Here is a 19,664-nt window from a genome sequence, read left to right on the forward strand (position 1 = left end):
CGATTGGGACATCTGTCTCTTTGGATTGTCAAACTTGACTTATCTAGATTTGCTCATCTAGTTTCTTCCAATAAAGTTGCTTCCTCTTGCTCAGCCTGTCCACGGGCCAAAAGACACCAACTCCCTTTTAATAAATCTACTTCCCTTATTTTTAAACCATTAGAGTTAATTTATTATGATGTATAGGAACCTTCACTAGTTATTTCTCATAATGTAAATAAATTATGTTTTTTTCATTGATGTTTTTAGTCGCTACACTTGGGTGTTTCCTATTCAACATAAATCTAAAGTTATGTCCATGTTTCTCAAATTCCAAACCATGATTGAATGCTTGATTAATATAAAAATCTAAAGCATCCAAACTCATTGGGGAGGAGAATATCGTAGCTCCACCAATTCTTCCAATCCATGGGCATTACACATCGTATTTCATGTCCTTACACCCATCAACAAAACGTCTTATTGACATCACTCTAGCCTTACTTGCTGAAAGCAATATGCCTAAACTCTTTTAGGATGAAGCACATCTTACATCTTGTTACCTCATCAATAGAGTACCTACACCAATTCTTTGCCATCAATCACCTTTTGAAAAGTTATTCTCCAAAACTTCAAATTTTAACATTCTCAAAATCTTCGTGTGTGCATGCTTCCCCAACGTTTGAGCATACAACTCTCACAAATTTGAGTTTTGGTCCAAACCTTGTGTCTTCTTAAGATACAACACACAACATAAAGGCTACAAATGCTATCACATTGAATCCAGTCAAATGTATATCTCCCGTGATGTAGTTTTCCCTAAAACAAGTTTTCCTTACGCCTCCAAATCTCTTGCCTCTCATTCGGTCCCTTCTTCTCAGTATGTCCCTCTTTCAGACCTATCTATGACATCTCCTATACAACATGCTCAGCCCCCTGCTTCACCACTTCCTACAAGTCCCTCATCCACCAATTCGGCTACCTCACACTCTCCTCTCACGAGCCAATAGTGATGGATCTTCAGACCTTGCCACTTGTACCTCCACGGACTCATCCAATGTAGACCAGATTTCAAAACAATATCACTAAACCACATAAATTGACGGGTGGCAAAGTTTGGTACCCACTGCCCTTGCTATCCATCACCGAAGTAGCACTACCAGAACCAACTCGTTTTAGTACGGCCATCAAGATCTTTGAGTTGATGTGTGCAATGCAAGTCAAATTGAGTTCACTTTTGAAAAACTAGACCTGGTTTCTAGTTCCACCTCATCTGGCTCGAAAAATTGTTAGTTGTAAATGGGCGTTTAAAATTAAAAGGAAGAAAAATTTGAGCATAGAATGTCACAAGGCTCGGCTAGTAACAAAGGGATCAACAAGCGGGCCTTAACTATGGTGAAGCCTATAGTTCGATGGTTAAACCTACTACCATATGCATGGTTTTATTTCTAGCCTACTTAGCAAATTGGAGCATTAAATTAGCATCCAAAATGCATTCTTGCATGATTTTCTTTTAGAGGAGGTATACATGACTTAACCGCTTAGCTTTGCGCATTCCTTGATACTACATCACTTATGCAAGCTCAACAAAGCCTTGTACGGCTTGAAACAAGTCCCTAGAGCATGGTTCTCTTCGTTTGATGGCAAATTACTGCAACTTGGCTTTGTTGGTTTCAAAGTTGATTCCTCTTTGTTCATTTTTTGTTCAACAAATGTTACAATATTTATCTTCATCTATGTTGACGATATCATTATTATTGCCTCCATACTTTATGCCATTGATGATGTTTTGCAGCATCTTCGAGTCAATTTCGTAGTCAAAGACTTGGGCAATCTCAACTTATTTCTAGGCATTGAAGGATACCACTACAATCTGGTATATTAAAATGAAGATATATTCTCGATTTGTTGAAGAAAACTAACATGCTAGACGTGAAGTTGATCACATCTCTAATGGCATCCTCCTACATTCTCTCAGCCTATGAAGGTGATCCTATAAAAGATCCCTCTCTTTATCGAAGCATGGTTGGTTCACTCTAACACCTCTCACTCACTAGACCTGATCTTGCATTTTTCGTGAGTCAAGTATGTCAGTTCATGCACCGCCCAACATGAATATATTGGCAAGCAGTAAAGAGAATCCTTCGCTACCTCAAACAAACGTTGTCCTATGGTTTATGTCTCACATCGAGCAAGTCATTCACACTTGAGGCTTTCTTTGATGCGGATTGGGCAGACTGTTTGGATGGAAGATGGTCAACTAGTGGCTATTGTGTGTTCCTTGGCAAAAATCTTATCTCATGGAGCTCATGTAAACAGCCAGCCATTTTCAGATCATCTAACGAAGCTCAGTACAAGTCCATCGCCAACGCTACCGCCAAACTGCTTTGGATACAAGCTCTCCTTCATGACCTTGGAAACACACTTACATCTTCAAAAAAACTTAGGTGTTCCATGCAAGAACAAAGCATGTGAAAATAGACTTCCACTTCGTTTAAGATCATGTTGCTAATAAGTCTCTACAAGTCCGCTTTATCCCAAGCAAAGATTAGCTAACTGATGTCCTTACCAAACCAGTTGTGTCCTCAAGATTTCAAGACTTTTGCATCAAGCTCAACATCTAGTCTCCCTTGTTGACATTACGCGCGCGCGCGCGCGCGCGGGGGGGGGGGGGGGGGGGGTGGGATGGGGGTGTTGAAGCACATCTCGTCTCATCCACATCAATGCATATCAAAGACAATTCTAGTCCTTTAAGCGAACTATATGATAAAAGACTATAAATGAATATGTGATAGAGTTGGTTGGAGTCTTAAAGTATAAGATTCCTTAGATGTATGTATAACGATCTAGAGTTTTAGAGTATAACTATCTAAAAATTCCATTGTAAGCAAACTAGTATAGTCCTAAGTTGTATTGTAACAAAACTATATTTGTAATCTCTATGTATATATCAATACATGCTCACAAGGAAGAGCACAGTTGAAAATCCTAATTTAGTATACTTGAGAGTTCACATATGGTCAAGCAACATATATTTAATGTGATTGTCAAGCAACTCCACTAGAGGGTGGTTGTCTATGATCTTAATCACATCTTCTATATCTGCTAAGGAAGTATATCCTTGTAATTCATAAAGCAAAAGCATCCTCTGGAGGGAGCATGACCCCATTGTCAAGGCGATGTGTCTACATTACTATAGACCAACAATGAAGGCTGTGAAACTCAAATTTTGAATCTTTCTACCGCTTGATATTTTGAAAGATAGGGGTTCTATTGAACCAATTGTAATCTTAGTTTTACTAGATTAATTCATTATGTAAAAGTCATATCTTAAAGATAGGAGTTCAACAAACTTGAACTTTTGAAACCTAATCATATTAGGGCTCTCTATCTAACTAGGTCCTTTGGCATTCTTAATGTGGTCTTATGGTTTATAACTATGGCACTACCATATATGGTGGTCAAATTGCCATACATGCAACCCCTAAAATTCTTTAATCATGCTTTAATGGTCAATACATCTTTTGAATTATTGGGCATCAACAAAAGAATCTAAAAGAAACTAACAAACAATACTTAAAACAATATTGAAAATCATGTGTTTTAGGCCATCAACTTGAACCAGTTTTCCTAGGCTAGAAAGATACATAGACGAGAAAAAGAGATGGATGCATAGATGAGAAAGTGACGGTCACTTTGTTTCTGAAGCAGGTACAGCCTATGGGGTTGTGAAAAAGGAATTAAGAGACAAAAAGCATTGAGCAGTGAGAGATTAATTTGGAAGTGTTTCCGAATTCTGGTGGATCATGGATGAGGAGTGACCTATTGCGGATAACAAAAACATTGTCGTTTGTAATCATGGAAGAGAAGAATGTCATTATGGCAATTATTCATACGACAATTATTGATAAGTCAACATTTTTCTTAATTATCAACTGTCAACTTTGTTTTAAGAAGATTAACCTACAATTCAAAGAAAAAAAAAAAAAAAAAAAGATTATACTAAAAGTTCACTCCAAATATATATATATATATAACGAAATAATTGGAGTGAATTAAGACAATTAAAATGACAAGGGTTTTTGAAAACCAACAACTATGACCATCAAAGCATAAATAAAGATGATGTATAACATGCTCACAGTGAAATTAGCAAGAAAATATTAGCTCCAACCATCCAAATGTGTCCACGTGTTGCTACTCACTACAAAAATTATGGTCATTAGCGGCGACCCAAAATCGCCGCTAATGAGCAAAAAGTTGCCGCTATTTGCAAATACCGGCAACACGTGGCTGCTATTTGGTGATTGGTAGTAATCCGACGGTAAAGCCAAATACCGGTGACTTTCAAAGTTGCCGCTAATGACAACTCATTAGCGGCCACTCTAAGTCGTCGCTAATAATTTATTTATTTTTTACCTGAAAAAATGGTTCAAAATGGTTCCACGGTTGCTGCTATTGGTATATCATTAGCGGCGACCACCAAGTTGCCGCTAATTGTATGTCAATAGCAGCGTCATTGAGTCGCCGCTAATGATATAAGAAAATTAAAAATAAAAAAAGTCAATAGTGGCCACATAGAGTTGCCACTATTCCTCTATCATTAGCAGCAACCTATAGTTGCCGCTATTTCTCCAGCATTACCGGCGACCTATAGTTGTCGCTATTCGTTTGTCATTAGCGGCAACATAGAGTCGCCGCTATTTATCTCATTAGCGGCAACTTAGAGGTTGCTGCTAATGAGTTAAAAAATAGAAACTCAATAGCGGCGACCCTATTGGGGGGGAAAAAAAAAAGCATCTATATCTATATATATTAGGATGGCACGTGCAATACATCATAGTGTAAACAAAGATAACCAAGATTAACAGAACATATAGGACAATAGATATAACTCACTTAAATTCTGGGCATCCTACTTCTCGATTACTCAAAAGCAACTTGCTGGAAATTTCCAAAACCATTTTCAGTTATGAAAAATGAAAGGAATCTTATTTATAAAAACAAAATAACAAAAAAGCCAAATGGGTTAGAAGTGCACCATTCTTCATCAATATTCTCTTTCCCGCGTATGTGCTTGTAAGTGCAGTAATGCTTCTGTGATGCCTGGAAGAGAGAGAGAGAGAGAGAGAGAGAATTCATATGCAAACACTACACACTTGAACCAAGAAAGAAAAAACTCCAGAATAACATTATTCAAAAGCAAGAATACAAGAAAAATGCATTACTTAAAAAGGGTCCTGTTCAAACAACTATATACCTCCTCATGGAGTAGAAGAGTGCAACTTCCACCCATATATCCAACAACAACATATTAACCATTGAGAAATTTTCTTACGGTAAAAAAGATTCCTTTTATAATTGCTCACTCAACAACTGGTACCAATGAAAAACATGTTTCATGATTAAATGATTAGGAATTATTTTCACCCTTACTGTTAATTACACTTGGCTGCAATATGGATAATAGAAGGAAAGGAGACAAGCACTCTATGTTGTGATGACCTACAAAGCAAGCAAATTGGACAAATCCGAGTGGTCCAATATATGTTAAGCAATAAAAATATCTATTCAGTTTCTAAATGCAAGGACCTATCTAAAAAAATGCAAGGGAGTGTGAGGCATGAGACTTGAGAGACATCCATATAAGACGCTAACCATTAGCATGCATCATTAAACATGCCCTCCAAATCAGGATGAATGGTCCACTCGCAAATAATTAGTTTTATTGGGACAATAAGTCAATTTTTATTCATTTTTCATTTTAAGATAGAGGTCTATGTCTACTTAGTTTCTAGTTTAAGGTTTCTCAATCTCTAACATCTATTCGCATTAGCAAATCGCTATTGACCTCTTAATAGCGGCAACTTTATGTCGCCGCTAATAGGCCTATTTTTTTATTTGTTTTTTTTCGTTAGGACCATTAGCGGCAACTTTAAATATTGCCGCTATTAACCTTTTAATAGCGGCAACTTTTTAAAGTTGCCGCTGTTGCGCTCATAATAGCGGCAATAGTTTGTTGCCATTGATTGTGTTTAAATAGCGGCAACGTGTATCACCGCTATTGAGTGCCTAACAGCGGCGACCGTGTGATGTCGCCGCTGATGAGTAGTAAATAGCGGCAATAATTGTCGCCGTTATTGGTGTTGCTGCTAAATATCAACTATTTTGGTATATAGCGTCCGCTATTAGCGGCGACTTTATTGTCGCCGCTAATGACCTCTCATTAGCGGCAACCTTTAAAAGTTGCCGCTAATGAGGGGTCATTAGCGGCAACTTTTGGGTCGCCGCTAATAATTTGGTTGCTAATGACCAAATTTCTTGTAGTGACTAGACTTTGGTAGCTACATAACATGTGGCACCTGAATTCAGATAAGTACAATAATGCTTAAATTAGGTAGTCCCATGTCTAATGTCTTGGCAAATAAGAAATTGATCAATATATTTCTCTTTAAAAAAAAAAAAAAACATAAATATGGATTTTCAGCAAAAAGAGAAAATAAGAAGTACCTAGAATAAACACTCCTCGGAAGAAAAAAAAAAAAAAAAAAAAATTGAGAATGTCTTGGCATCTATATACATTGTAACATTATTTAAAATTGAGAATGGTGTAACATCATATATACCATTAAATGTAATAAAATAAAATTTAAAATAACATAAATTATCTCATTTTTTTAAAAAAATAAATAAATAAAAGTAATTTGCTAAAGCTTTTTCAATGGTGTTTTCATTTTTTATTTGAAAAAAATGTTGACCTAATATAAAGATAAAAATATTTTTAAACATTTTTGTAAATAATTTTAATAAGAGTATGATCATCTATACATACTTGTAAAATTAATTTATTTTGATCCACATATGCTATAAAGCACTTCATAACATGTACTATAACCAAAGAAAACATTTTTCTTTGATCCCATCAAATTAAAAACTGATTTTACAAGTTAAAACACGGTTTTGCAATATTCATATATAATTCTAGATTGTTACCACGTTTGAAACGAACTTAGGCTCCGTTTACTTCGACGTAAAATGATTTCGAGAAAATATTTTCCGCATTTTTACGGTGTTTACTACGACGTAAAATAGTGGTCAAACCGAAAATGATTTCGGTTTGACCAAAAATCCTTTACATTTCTGGGGAAAATGGTTCACACTTTTTAATTTCGTAAACCATTTTCCCTGCTCACCCAAAAAAAAAAACCCGACGCTTTCTGATTATAAAAAAAACCAAAAAAACCCCGACTCTCACCTTCATGCACAGCTTCTCCTTTACCTTCACCTTCACGCACAGCGGCAGCTGCTGATTCTCCTTCACCTGCACAGCTCATCTCTCTCTCGGCCGAGCTTCACTCTTCAACCCCGACGCAGGTACTCTCATCTTTCTCTTTCTTTGTTGAACCATATGTATGGAGTGATTCAAATCTACGAATTTCTCTTGGTAATTTTCGTTTGATTTTGGTTTATTTCTCTGTTGGACAACTGGAAATCATGGAGCGATCTTGATTTTGGTTTCTTTCCCTATTAATGTATCAGATTTGCGATTTAGGTTTTGGGTCTAGGGTGTGGATTTTGGAAAATGAGAACTTCTGCGATCTTTGTTGTTATGGGCTGTTTTGGTTGTTGATTCTTGGAAGTTCTGACTTTGAGATGAACCTCAACCGAATGGGTTTTTGTTTCCTTTTGATTTTCTGGTTGTGTGATGGCAGATTGTGGGGGATTTTCGGTGGCTCTTGGCTTTTTGCTTGGTGTTTTGCTATGTGAGGTCTTGGTTGGATTTTTGTTTTACTGTCATCAGCATTCATGTAGTCTTGGATTTTCGTTTTATTGTCATCAGAATTCTGGCATGGCTTTGTTGTATTTTTCAAACTGTGGTTGAATGTCCTGTTGATTTGCTGCTGCTTTGGCTATTGTTGTGAGGCTGGGTGGAGGTTGTGCTCTTTCTCCAGCATCGGCTACTGAAGCTAGTGGGAGAGGAATAGTTTTTTGTTCTTAGCAGGTTTTGTGTTGTGTTGTGTTGTAGAGTTGAGCTGTTTAGGTTAGTTTTTGTTTGTTTGTAGATGTTTTGATTTTCATAGGAGGGTTTCTGTCCAATTCTCAGAAGATTAAGAATTTGGGATGTTTTTTTTTTTTGGATTTTGTTAGGTTGGTTGTTGGGTGCTGCAAGTGTTTTGAGGACTTGTCTGTATTCTTTGTGTTTTGAGGACATCCTGATTTTTGCTTTGCTTGCTTGACTTCATTGCATGTAATAACTAAAACCCATTACTAGTTAAGCCTCTTTCTGCAGAGTAAATGCCTCTGTTTCTTGCAAAGTATTTAGCTGAAAATTTATGCCTTGCTTTTTTCTTAAAATATGACCAAGGTATCTGGTTGCCCAAAATGGTTGTAAGTTGGGGATAGAGGGAAATTCCTGTCCTTTATTTGTTTGTTTGTGTTGTACAAGCTACCTGGCAAACTTACCTTTATAATTTTATACCTTATAACACTATATGAAGGGTGATTTTTGCTATAGTCAGTAAGCAATGGAAAAAACAACAAATGGTAGAAAATGTCTCTTCACTTGCACTTTACAAGATATTCTTTTCAAACCTACAGAAGGCTAGGGGGCGGGGGTGTTACAAAAGTATAAAGAGACCCATGATCACAAATGAGAATCTGAAGTTTGTTTATTCTACAATAATCCAGCCATACTAGACTACAACGCTACTATGTTTCCAGATCTTTCAAAAGTACTTAGATTGCAATGCTACACACCCATTAGGGCCATTACCAAGCAACAGGCTCCAGCATGGCAGCCTATGACCCTAGAATACATGTTCCCAACATATAAAATTTCCAATATTAACCCACAAATTTACTCGTATATCATCAAGTAAACATTTGAATTTTTTTTAAAATAATGGTAATGGGCATCTAATTAAATTTGGTCAAAGTTGAGGTAACTGCATATGCAGTCTGAAACAATTCTTAATATAATCAAATTACTTAATATATATGCTAATAGTTGCTTGTTAGTTTATATAGCCACGTTTCAGCTTTTTGGTTAGTTTGGTTGTAAGCTTTTGGTTAAGTTTGTTCATAGTATTGATAATCTAGTGTTTTATGTTGTTTGTAGATGGATGAAAGAATTCTTTCGACAGTTACGACCACAGTTGCATCTGTTCTTGCTATTGGGCTTATAATCTTAAAAGATATTTGATCTAGGAGAGTATTACGTAGGGAACCTCATGCTAATCGAGAGTATGCTTTATGGAAGCAAACAAGATTGTATTGACCAAATAAGAATGAGTCCTATATCTTTCTTTGAATTATGTAAAATTCTTGCTGAGAACAACCTTGTACGTGAGACCATTCACATGTCTATTAAGGAACAAGTGTTGATATTTTTACACATTATTGGGCATAATGTGAGGTTTCGAGTGGTTGGTGGAAGGTTCTATAGATCGATTAGGTCTATTCATCGATGTTTTAAGGTTGTACTTGGAGGAGTCTTGACGCTATATAAACATTTAATTAAACAACTTGATAACTCTACTCCGCTGGAAATAAGGAATAGCCGAAGGTTTTACCCATATTTTAAAGTAAGTTTTAAAATTTGAATTTTTTCTTTTTTTTTTAAAAAAAAAAAAAAAATTCAAGTAATTTGTCAAATTAGCGTAACTTGTATTGGTCTTCATTAGGATTGTGTTGGAGCAATAGATGGAACTCATATTCGGGCATCTATTCCAGTTGAAATCCAAGGAAGGTTTCGTGGTCGAAAAGATCGAACAACACAAAATGTGTTAGCTGGCATTACTTTTGATGTAAAATTCACATATGTGTTAGCTGGTTGGGAAGGCAGTGCACATGATTCTCGTGTTTTAAACAATGCACTCACTAGGCCAGGAGGATTCAAAATTCCTGAAGGTAAGTATTATCTTGGTGATGCTGGTTATGGAAATCGAAATGGAATTCTCTCTCCCTATCGTGCTGTTCGGTACCATTTGAAAGAGTTTAGTGATCATTCACCTGAAAATGAAAATGAATTATTCAATCTTCGTCATTCGTCCTTAAGAACCACAATTGAACGAGGATTTGAAATTTTGAAGAGACATTTCCGTGTGTTGGATGCAGAACCATTTTGGTCGTTCGAAACACAAGTGGAAGTAGTTTTATCATGTTGTGCCATTCACAATCACATTATGGGTGTTGATCCTAATGACTCAATTATGGAAGAAGCTGTTTGTGATGTTGAATCTCAAAGTCAAAGTGGTAGAGTCTACCAAATAAGAAGGGAAGTTCAAGAGGAAAATAGAGAATGGACAATCAAAAGGGATGTAATATGTCATACTATGTGGGATGATTATAAAAATAGGAAAAATGTGTAGATTTTTTTTTTCTCGTATGGTTGATATTGTAATGTTTATTTCTTGAACTAGTCATGTTTAAAGACAATTATGTTTTTATTTTTAATGATTTGATTGTATGATATACATTTGATATTTAATCCAGCTTATGATATGAGTTTATTTCTATATTGCATTATGTTTTTATCTTTCATGAGATATTGTATATTGTTATCTTGCATTACCATTCATATGTTTGTGATTGTAGCAATGGGCAAAGGTAAGGAGAAGAACGTTGCAAACAAGCAATTTAGGTGGTCAAAACTTATGCATACTTTGTTACTTGAAATTCTTGTTGATGAGGCTGCTAAAGTAAATAAGCCTTCAAACACATTCAAACATGCGTCATTTGCACTAGTTGCGAAGTCAATTAGCGAGAAATTCGGAGTTGAATGTGTACCTGACCATGTTGACAACTGCCTTCAAACCATAAAGAGCATGTGGAATATCATCGGCACCCTCCATAAAAAGAGTGGCTTTGGATGGGATGAAAATTTGAGGATGATAACTTGTGACAAGAAGGTGTATGATGAGGAAGTGGTGGTATGAGACTTATTTTATTTATTATAGCAATTATATAGTCTTGAAGTTTTATTGAAATTCTATTATTTCTTTTAACAGGCGAATCCTAAGCATGAGCAATATTTAAATAAAAAAAATTGAAATGTACGATGAGATGGCCATAGTTGTTGGTAAGGATATGGCGACTGGGAGTTTTGCAAAGTCTTTTACTGATGTAGTGCAGCATGATAACATTCTTGATTGGGATTTGGATTTGGATTTTGATGATGTGTCATCAAAAGGAAAATATGTTGCTTCCTCCGATTCAGGTTCAACCAAAAGGTCACATAGGAAAAGAAGTCGTGATGATAGTGAAGATGGATATAATTTGATATCTGAAAAGTTGGGAGAGGTTGCATTAGCGCTTCAAGCTCTTAATGAGGGAGTCGACGCAGATCATCTTTATCAGGAGGTGATGAAGGTGGAAGGGTATGATGAGTTTATGCTTGCAACTGCATTCGACCATTTGAATGGAGATGAGAAGCTTGCAAGAGGATTTCTTGTAAAGAATGCTAAGCTTAGAAAGTTTTAGTTGGACAACTTCTTCAAAAACCATGGAAATTAGAATTTGCGTATTATCAATATGTAGTAAGATACTAATGAACTTGGATGGTAGTTTTTTAGCCAAAGTATTGTAATATTTGTGGTTGAATTTTAGAATTCATGGTATTTTTTTTTTTTTTTTTTTTCTTTCAAGCAAGATGAAAGCAATGTACTTGCCCTTTCATATATATCAATCTTCCTAGATGTGGAATATTCGTAATATTTATGGTATTATATTTTATAGGTAAATATAAAATATTTTAAAAAAAATTAAAAAATTGATTTTCAGTACAGTTGAATAGCTAATATTAAAATTAATAGTTTTTTAAAAATATTTTTAAAAAATAAAAAAATTGTTTTTGAAAATATTTTTTTAAAAAATTGATTTTCCGTGCACGTGGTAAACACCGTAAAATGTTTTAGGTGGAAAACATTTTTAGGAAAAATGACTTCCCTGAAAATATTTTCCAACGGAAACCATTTTACGTCGAAGTAAACGGAGCCTTAATTAGAACAAGTCCAGAACTGATTTTACAAGTTAAAACTTTTAGCAATATCTCTCAACTTGAGAATTTTCCTCCAGCCCCAAGAACTATTTTGAGGCACACCAAAAACTTTTCCCTTTTAGCAGATTTTCTTTAACCCAAGCCACCCAAATGGAATTTGTAAGCCTAGCATTCATCTATTATTTATAATGACTTAAAAAAAAACACGCTAGCTACAATTACGTTATCACCTCAAAACGAATGTAAAACTTACTATCCATGAATATCTTTATAAATCATTCATTTTATATGGGCTACTCATCTTTTCAATAAAGGACGACTGGGTGTTACACTATTACATTACATGAGTTTAACTCCATTTCAATTAAAATTGTCCACGTGTAGGAAGATATTTTAATATTTTTTTAAATTTCTAATTTCTGTACTTCTCTTAACTTTTACCGTATAAAATCTTTGACTTTTACCTTATAACACTTGGCTTGTCCCAAAAAGTTTCATTTTGCACCGTAACAAAGAATAAAATTCAATTTGATAATTGCAAACTCATTATGGTTAAGCCATCAAGCTCATTATTGGTGGCTGACGTTAAATTGGTTGAACAAGAAAGTTGTAAATCATGCCACTTGTGTGTATATATATATTGTTATTTATCTCGTTAACGTTATAAAAGAAATTAAAATACAAAAATAGCCGAGACCAGTCTCGTTGAAAAGTAAAGTTAATCTCAAATAGTATTAAGAGTTTTGTTTTTAGAAAGTTATAAAATATAGAAGAATGAAAAGAACATATTCGGGAGCATCCAATTAAGCTGTACCTGGTCTCTTCACATTCCATGCATAAACGAAAGCATTAAAAAATAAATAAATAAAAAAGAGGTTAACTTTCTAATGTAATTATTTATTTGACTTTCTTTCAAATAAAAAAAAAAAAAATTATTTATTTGACTTGCTTGTAATTTAATAACTATAGCCTATAGGGCATAAAAAATGACAAAAAATAAAAATAAAATATAAACCTGTACGGCCTCATATATATATTAATTTTAGGGTTGGACCCATGTCTTAGACGACAGAGAATTAATATATTAAACATATGCATGCGTCCTTTATGGTGGTACCACTACATGCATATATGTTCTATAAATTCCAAACAACTCCCCTCAAATCTTTACTCCTATATCACACAAACACAAACACACCAACTTCGCTCAAATTAATGGCGGAATCGGTCCCTTCTTCGCTTCAGGTGAGCACGGCTGGAGATGTCACAAAAATGGCGTCCGATGTACTCCCTGTGAATGGCGGCCATGGCAGTTACAGCTACTCCAAATATTCCTACTATCAGGTTTGCTTAACCCTACTTGTCTGTCCGATCTATCGATGAACACAAATTTTTTTAAAAAAAAAAAAGAAAAAAGAAAAAGAAAGAAATATATATATATGTATATATATCCCATATGATATTTTTTCAAACATCTTGATTCAGAAAAAGAAAAAGAAGTCTATCTCTGCTTTCTATCCAAAGTGTTCTTCTTTGGTTAGTGTCTTAATCGTATGCATGTTCATAATTAATCCTAGTGATCTATTTATGATATGATTAATGCTGAGAGATTTGCAGGCTCGAGATTGGAAATAATGATATTTTCAGACGAATTAATTTCCATGAATCTTTTCTCTCGTTATTTTTAATTTTTTAATTATTGATATGCTCATTTTTACTTTTATGTTTGTGGGCTACAAGAAGACATCTAGATCTACAGAGCTAAAAAGCTCTTAAGATCAGGCCAAGTACCAATTAAACACCTCAGAGTCTTCATGAGTCAATATTCATTGCAACTACAGTTAGAGTGAAAAGAATCTAGCTTGGAAGAATGGAATCTAGCCCCCTAAATTCTAATTTTTAAAATTATGTACAGGCTGTTTGGACAAATCTCTCTCTCTTAAGAAAATAATAATGAAATGACTAAATCTAACCCTTTTTTTTTTATTATTTTATATATATATATATATATATATATATATATAAGTTTAAATTTTTAGGGCAAGTACTAGTGATTTAACATGATATCAGAGCAAAAGCTATAAATTCAAACTTTCATCTTTTGTTTTAACTACTTACTTGTTTCTTTCTCTCTTGTAATAAAGTATTAATTAAATTACTAAATTAAGCAATTTTTATAAGCTTAAATTTTTGAGATAACTGATGATTGAATATGATATTAGAAAAAATATTCTAATTAAGCTTGAAACTTGTGTCCATCATTCATTTTCCATTTCAACCACGTATTACTTCACTTATTAAGAGTATTAGAATATTAATTACATTACTAAATCAATTATTTCTTATATATTAACTTAGACTTTTGAGACAACCGGTGATTTAACACTTTATTCTCGACCAAAGCTAACTATATGCTAAGGTGACTTGACCTCTAGACCTTATCTAGAAGCTACTCTACTCTTTTTGCCAGAACAAAAGTTCAAAGGTCTAGTCTTCGATTTGCCTAGATGGTTTGAACCAAAAAAAAAAAAAAAAACTCAACATGCATCATCGATAATTTTTGGTGAGAAAAATAAAATCAGACAAATCTGTGTATAAAATAAAAAGAAGATCTATTCAATTCAAAAGAAATGACTTTTTCTCGAAAATATTATCCGCTAACTTCTCGATTTGCTTCCTTTCTTGATGTATTTTTTCTTTGAGGTACGTAATCCCATACTTTTAGATTGTTTCCTTGGTAGCCTTGTTTTGATTTACTTCCTTCTTTCTCTCTTCCCTTAAAAAAAGTACAGAAAAAAGAAAATGGAAATAGCTAATTGTTTGATTTCGGCCCATAGGCATTTCAACCATGACAAACAAAGTTTGGATTTAAAAAAACCACTACAAAAAAATAAAATAAAATTATAAAGGATCTTATTATTAAGAGAAATGATAAAAATCATTTTTCATACAATCTTTCATCCACCTCCATATAATAGGTGAGTAAGAGAATGAATTCACCATGCACCTTCAGATCAAGAATGTGACTCATTTGAATTCAATCGATATTGAGAAAACAAAGATTTTTTTTTTTTTTTTTTGCTGGTAAATTTCTTAAATGTGACTCTCAGTAATTATAACGCTCTACCATTTTTCCTCAAATTAATTACCATCTTATTACTTCATTATGCTCCCCCTTGCACACCAATTCTAAAGGTGCATTTGACATTGTAATTTCATAGATAAAAAGTGTAATTTTAAACTGAATCGTAAAAAATTGATTGTTTGGAATTACTTTTTTAAAAATTACGATTTGAAAAAGCACGTACATAATCGGTTTTTTCATATTGTAGGTAAGGAGATATTTTTTTGAAAACACACAATTTGAAATGCTAAACTACGATTTTCGTGGCCAAATCGCGATTTTGCTAAACGCTTAACTGCATTTTTAAAAATCACATTTTCAAATCACACATTTTAAAATCACTATTTTTGAATCTCATTTTTTGAAATCACAACCCCAAATGAACATTTAAAGAATGTTAGATCACTATTTATCTCAAAAGATCTCATAAGTCATAGGAATGATAGACTCATTTAAGGAAAAAAAAAAATTTCAAATTAAATTGTAGGTGTTTCCTACAAACAAGCCTCTAAAAGTGACATGTATCATTTAAGCATATGATAAACACGTACTTTTTTACTAATGTTGTTAAAATAATGTTAAATCACAACTTATACAAAAAGCGTAAACATATAAAAATGATAAATCTTATCATTTAAATTATATTCCAACAAATAAAAATTTTAAATCTTGAACCATCACTTCATGTGTCACTACAAAAAATGGAATTTTTTTTGACAGGGTGTTTTTGATGTGTTAGGTAGTCTGACACGTCACTAAACTTTACTGGCGTATCAATATTGACATGTGTCGGGCGTTAAAAGTGAGGGTGTCAAAAACGGGAATTTTTTTGACGTGTAGTGAAATTTAAAGACTTTTTTTAAAAAATTTTGTAGAGGGAATAAGAACTACGTACGTACTGATTGATGTGATATAAATGTGAAATAATATTTAAATGTTTTTGAGAGAAATGAGGAAAGACCCTTTTCTTGTGAGTAAATGCTGGAAAGACATAAAATAACAATCTCAACTATTTTGCAGAGACTATCTGCAAGTGTGGAAAACACAAAGATTGATGAGGAAATTGCTGAGAAGCTTGATGTGTTAAACTTCTGTTCTACCACCAAAACGATTCGTATTGCAGATTTGGGATGTGCAACTGGACCAAACACATTTTTTGCCGTGCAAAATGTAATCAAAGCTATAATTCAAAAGCATCAATCCCTGTGCCCCACTTCTCCACCGCCAGAATTCCAAGTGTTTTTCAACGACCAAATCTCAAATGACTTCAACACTCTCTTCACTGCTCTCCCACCAGAGAGAAAATACTTTGCAGCAGGAGTGGCAGGTTCTTTTCACAACAGGCTGTTTCCAGAATCCTCTCTTCATTTTGTGCACAGCAGCTATTCTCTGCAGTGGCTCTCTGCGTTGCCTGAGGAGTTGAGTGACAAGAACTCTCCGGCGTGGAACAAGGGGAGAGTTCACTACACCAGTGCTCCTTACGAAGTGTTTCAGGCTTATTCAACTCAATTTGCTGAGGACATGAAGAAGTTTTTGAATGCTAGAGCAAAAGAGCTTGTACCTGGAGGAATGATGGTGCTAATCTTATCTGGCATTCCTAAAGGGATGCCTTATTCTCAGCTCCCTGCTGGTACCATGTATGACTTGCTTGCATTGATCCTCATGGATATGGCTGCAGAGGTAAGTTTGTTTGTCCTCTTATATGAAATTGAAGAACATTAAAGATTGTCTACGGAAAACAAGGAAGTTATTAATATAAGGATAGGAAAATTCTTCAAATCCGGTCTCTAAAAATGACATATATTCCTTAACATGTGAGAAACACTTGTTTTTCTTATATGCTCAACAAACACGTAGAATTTCTAATGATGGGGGTTGTTGAATTTCTACGACCAAATTCATCGAGAACATGTTTGGCAATTATTCATACAAATTTAACAAAAGATAATAAAAATAATGTGTGTGTATATATATATTGGATGAATTTTTATTTAAACACAAACAAAACACCCAAACACACCAGCAAGAAAGCTGAAACTTAGTTTTTTACATCAAACAACGAAAAACCAAACTTAACTCAAACAATTACAAATGATCTCCTATAAAAAAATCACAAGCTAAAAAAAAATACTACCACCCTTCAAAAGAGAAAATATATATATATATATATATATATATATATATATAATAAAAAATAAAAATAAAAAATAAAAAGAAAAAGAAGAGCTTCACCGCCCACTTTGAACCAAGATACTCAAAAGAATGCTTCAATTCTCACAAATCTTGACATTTTCAACATACTACAAGAATTTTATTTTTTTGTAACGGACCGTTAGTAACGTGTCAATGACGTGTCAAGGCTATTGGCACGTTACTAACGGGTAGTGACATGTCATTAATAACATGTCTGGCAGGTTAAAAAATTTGTCGTAACCACTGGGGATTTAGTAACATGTCAGGTTCTGACACATTACCCTTTGGTAATGTGTCAGAATTTGACACGTTACTACATGTATGGTAACGTGTTAATTTTAACACGTCACCCTTTAGTGACATGTCATATTTTAACATATTACCAAAGATTTAGTAACGTGTTAAATTCACACGTCACTACAAGGTGTTTGACACGTCACCACAAGGAAACGTGTCAGTATGACACGTTACTAAATCTTTGGTAACGTGTCCATCTAACACGTCACCAAAGTCGAGACGTGTCAACTATGACACGTCACCAGAGTAGTAACATGTCATATTAGACACGTTACCACTAGGGTAATGTGTTAAATGTTAACACGTCACCAATGGGGTGATGTGTGAAATTTAACACGTCACCATGTGGTGACATGTCACATTGTTGACACGTCACCAAATCTGACAGTATGCTTGAAATTTCCTTTACCCAGTTTTCCCATGATTCTTGTATTTATCTCCCAACAAGTAATTAAACTGTAATATTTGCTCATCAGAACTCACCCTGCTACAAAATTTAATACTATTCCGGTGCTTTCATATATGATACACAGTTGCCCCAAAAGCCAATTTACACACCGTGCATTGTAATTTTTTCCCCTTCCATGCCTTCATGCCTTCCCCCACCACCTCATCCCAATCCAGCCAAATAGGACTATCCAAACTTTTAAGCATCACTTCTCTCCATAACCTCTTACTCCAATCACACTCAAAAAATAAATGCTCCCTACTTACAATAGTATGGTGACAAAATAAGCATTTCATATCCCCCACCATACCCCAACTTAGCAACCTATCCCCAATATATAAACCCCCTCTAATATATAGCCAGTCATAGGAAGAAAGAGTGTCTAGGAATAGCAAAAGAAAACCATACCAATTTATGCCAACCAACTTTAGGAAACTTCTCTCTAAGAGCCTCCCATGTATCCCTACAAGAATATTTGCAGTTCTTTGAAATATTTTCTAAAGTAGGAAATAAGGGATATTGTTATTTCAGTCTTTAGAGTTGTCTTTCATAAAATGTATATATATATATATATATATATATATATATATATACACACACATTACATATATATCAACAATATCTATCTCGATAAATTGTGTCGTCTCTTAGGGCCTTATTGATGAAGATCAAGTGGACTCCTTCAACTTGCCTTTTTATGCTGCTTCACCGGAGGAGATGGCAGGGTTGATAGAGGGAAATGGATATTTCAGCATAGAGAGGATGGAGTTGACGAACCCAGCAACATGGTTGAAAGGCCCGGTTGACATAAGAACATGGATTATGCACGTCAGGGCTGCCATGGAGGGAATGTTCATCAAACACTTTGGAAGGGAGATTATGGATGAAATGTTCGAACGTTTGATAGCTAAACTTGCTGACTTTTCTGCCCACCTTGAGTCAAGATCCCAGGAAAGAGTTCAACTTTTTCTTGTATTAAAGCGTATATGACTTTGCTTTCTACTTCTTTGTGAGATGATCACCAGGTTTGGGACTTGAATAATAAATTAATGTTTATTTTTATTTTCATTTGTGTTTGGTAAAACCCAGATTATTTCAAGTGTAATTTGTTCGAGCATTTTCATTTGTTGCATCATAGTGAGAAATTAGTGTGGATTACTGTGTTTGGGTGAATAGATACATGCTCTATATTTATAGCAGCGGATTTGGTTTACAGGAGACCAGATTAAAAAGATAGATTTGAAAACAAAATCGATTAAAACTAATCAACTACTAAGCAATATAACTTTTTGATTAAAATTAATTCATATGGTAAAATTGTCATTTTAAGAAACTTAGGGGAGGGCTTTTTGATAAAGCTGCAAACTACGTGTGGTTGTAACTTAAAATTGTTTTCTATGGTAAAATTAAAACAAGAATAAAAAAATAATAATTAATTAACAACTCTAAAAATAAAATGAAAATGTTCAAACAAATCAATAAATTGAATGGAAAGAAAGCAATCACAACTTGAATCTAGCATGTTTTCTGTCCATAAAGATCTTATTTTGATCAAATTTTACTAAGAATTGAGTCATAGTTACGTTCTAGAGGAAAATACACTTTACCCCCCTCTGAACTATCCA

General features: G+C 34.2%; 1 protein-coding gene and 1 pseudogene across 2 annotated transcripts; both read left to right on the forward strand.

Moving 5' to 3' along the window:
* Positions 1-9,711: 9,711 nt before the first annotated feature.
* LOC132178143 (loganic acid O-methyltransferase) lies at positions 9,712-19,029 on the forward strand. 2 transcript variants are annotated; one of them, XM_059590597.2, is made up of 4 exons: positions 9,712-9,727; positions 13,239-13,321; positions 16,122-16,781; positions 18,691-19,029. In XM_059590597.2, exons 2-4 carry the CDS (start codon positions 13,250-13,252, stop codon positions 19,027-19,029), a joined length of 1,071 nt encoding a protein of 356 aa, XP_059446580.2. In that variant the 5' UTR covers positions 9,712-9,727; positions 13,239-13,249. The 2 variants fall into 2 exon arrangements, with proteins under 2 accessions (XP_059446580.2, XP_088372055.1); XM_088515929.1 differs by lacking the exon at positions 9,712-9,727 and having other exon boundaries at positions 13,133-13,321.
* Positions 10,806-11,493, forward strand: LOC148586385 (uncharacterized; annotated as a pseudogene).
* Positions 19,030-19,664: the final 635 nt, after the last annotated feature.

The sequence above is a fragment of the Corylus avellana genome, chromosome 4 (assembly GCF_965113065.1).
Source record: "Corylus avellana chromosome 4, dhCorAvel1.hap1.2, whole genome shotgun sequence".
NCBI lineage: Eukaryota > Viridiplantae > Streptophyta > Magnoliopsida > Fagales > Betulaceae > Corylus > Corylus avellana.

Excerpts from the sequence above, each read along its gene's own strand:
- LOC132178143 (XM_088515929.1), top strand. The coding sequence starts at position 13,193 with ATGGCGGAATCGGTCCCTTCTTCGCTTCAGGTGAGCACGGCTGGAGAT. Across the intron at positions 13,322-16,121 it reads CCAAATATTCCTACTATCAG|AGACTATCTGCAAGTGTGGA; the intron begins GTTTGCTTAACC and ends ACTATTTTGCAG. Across the intron at positions 16,782-18,690 it reads TCATGGATATGGCTGCAGAG|GGCCTTATTGATGAAGATCA; the intron begins GTAAGTTTGTTT and ends GTCGTCTCTTAG.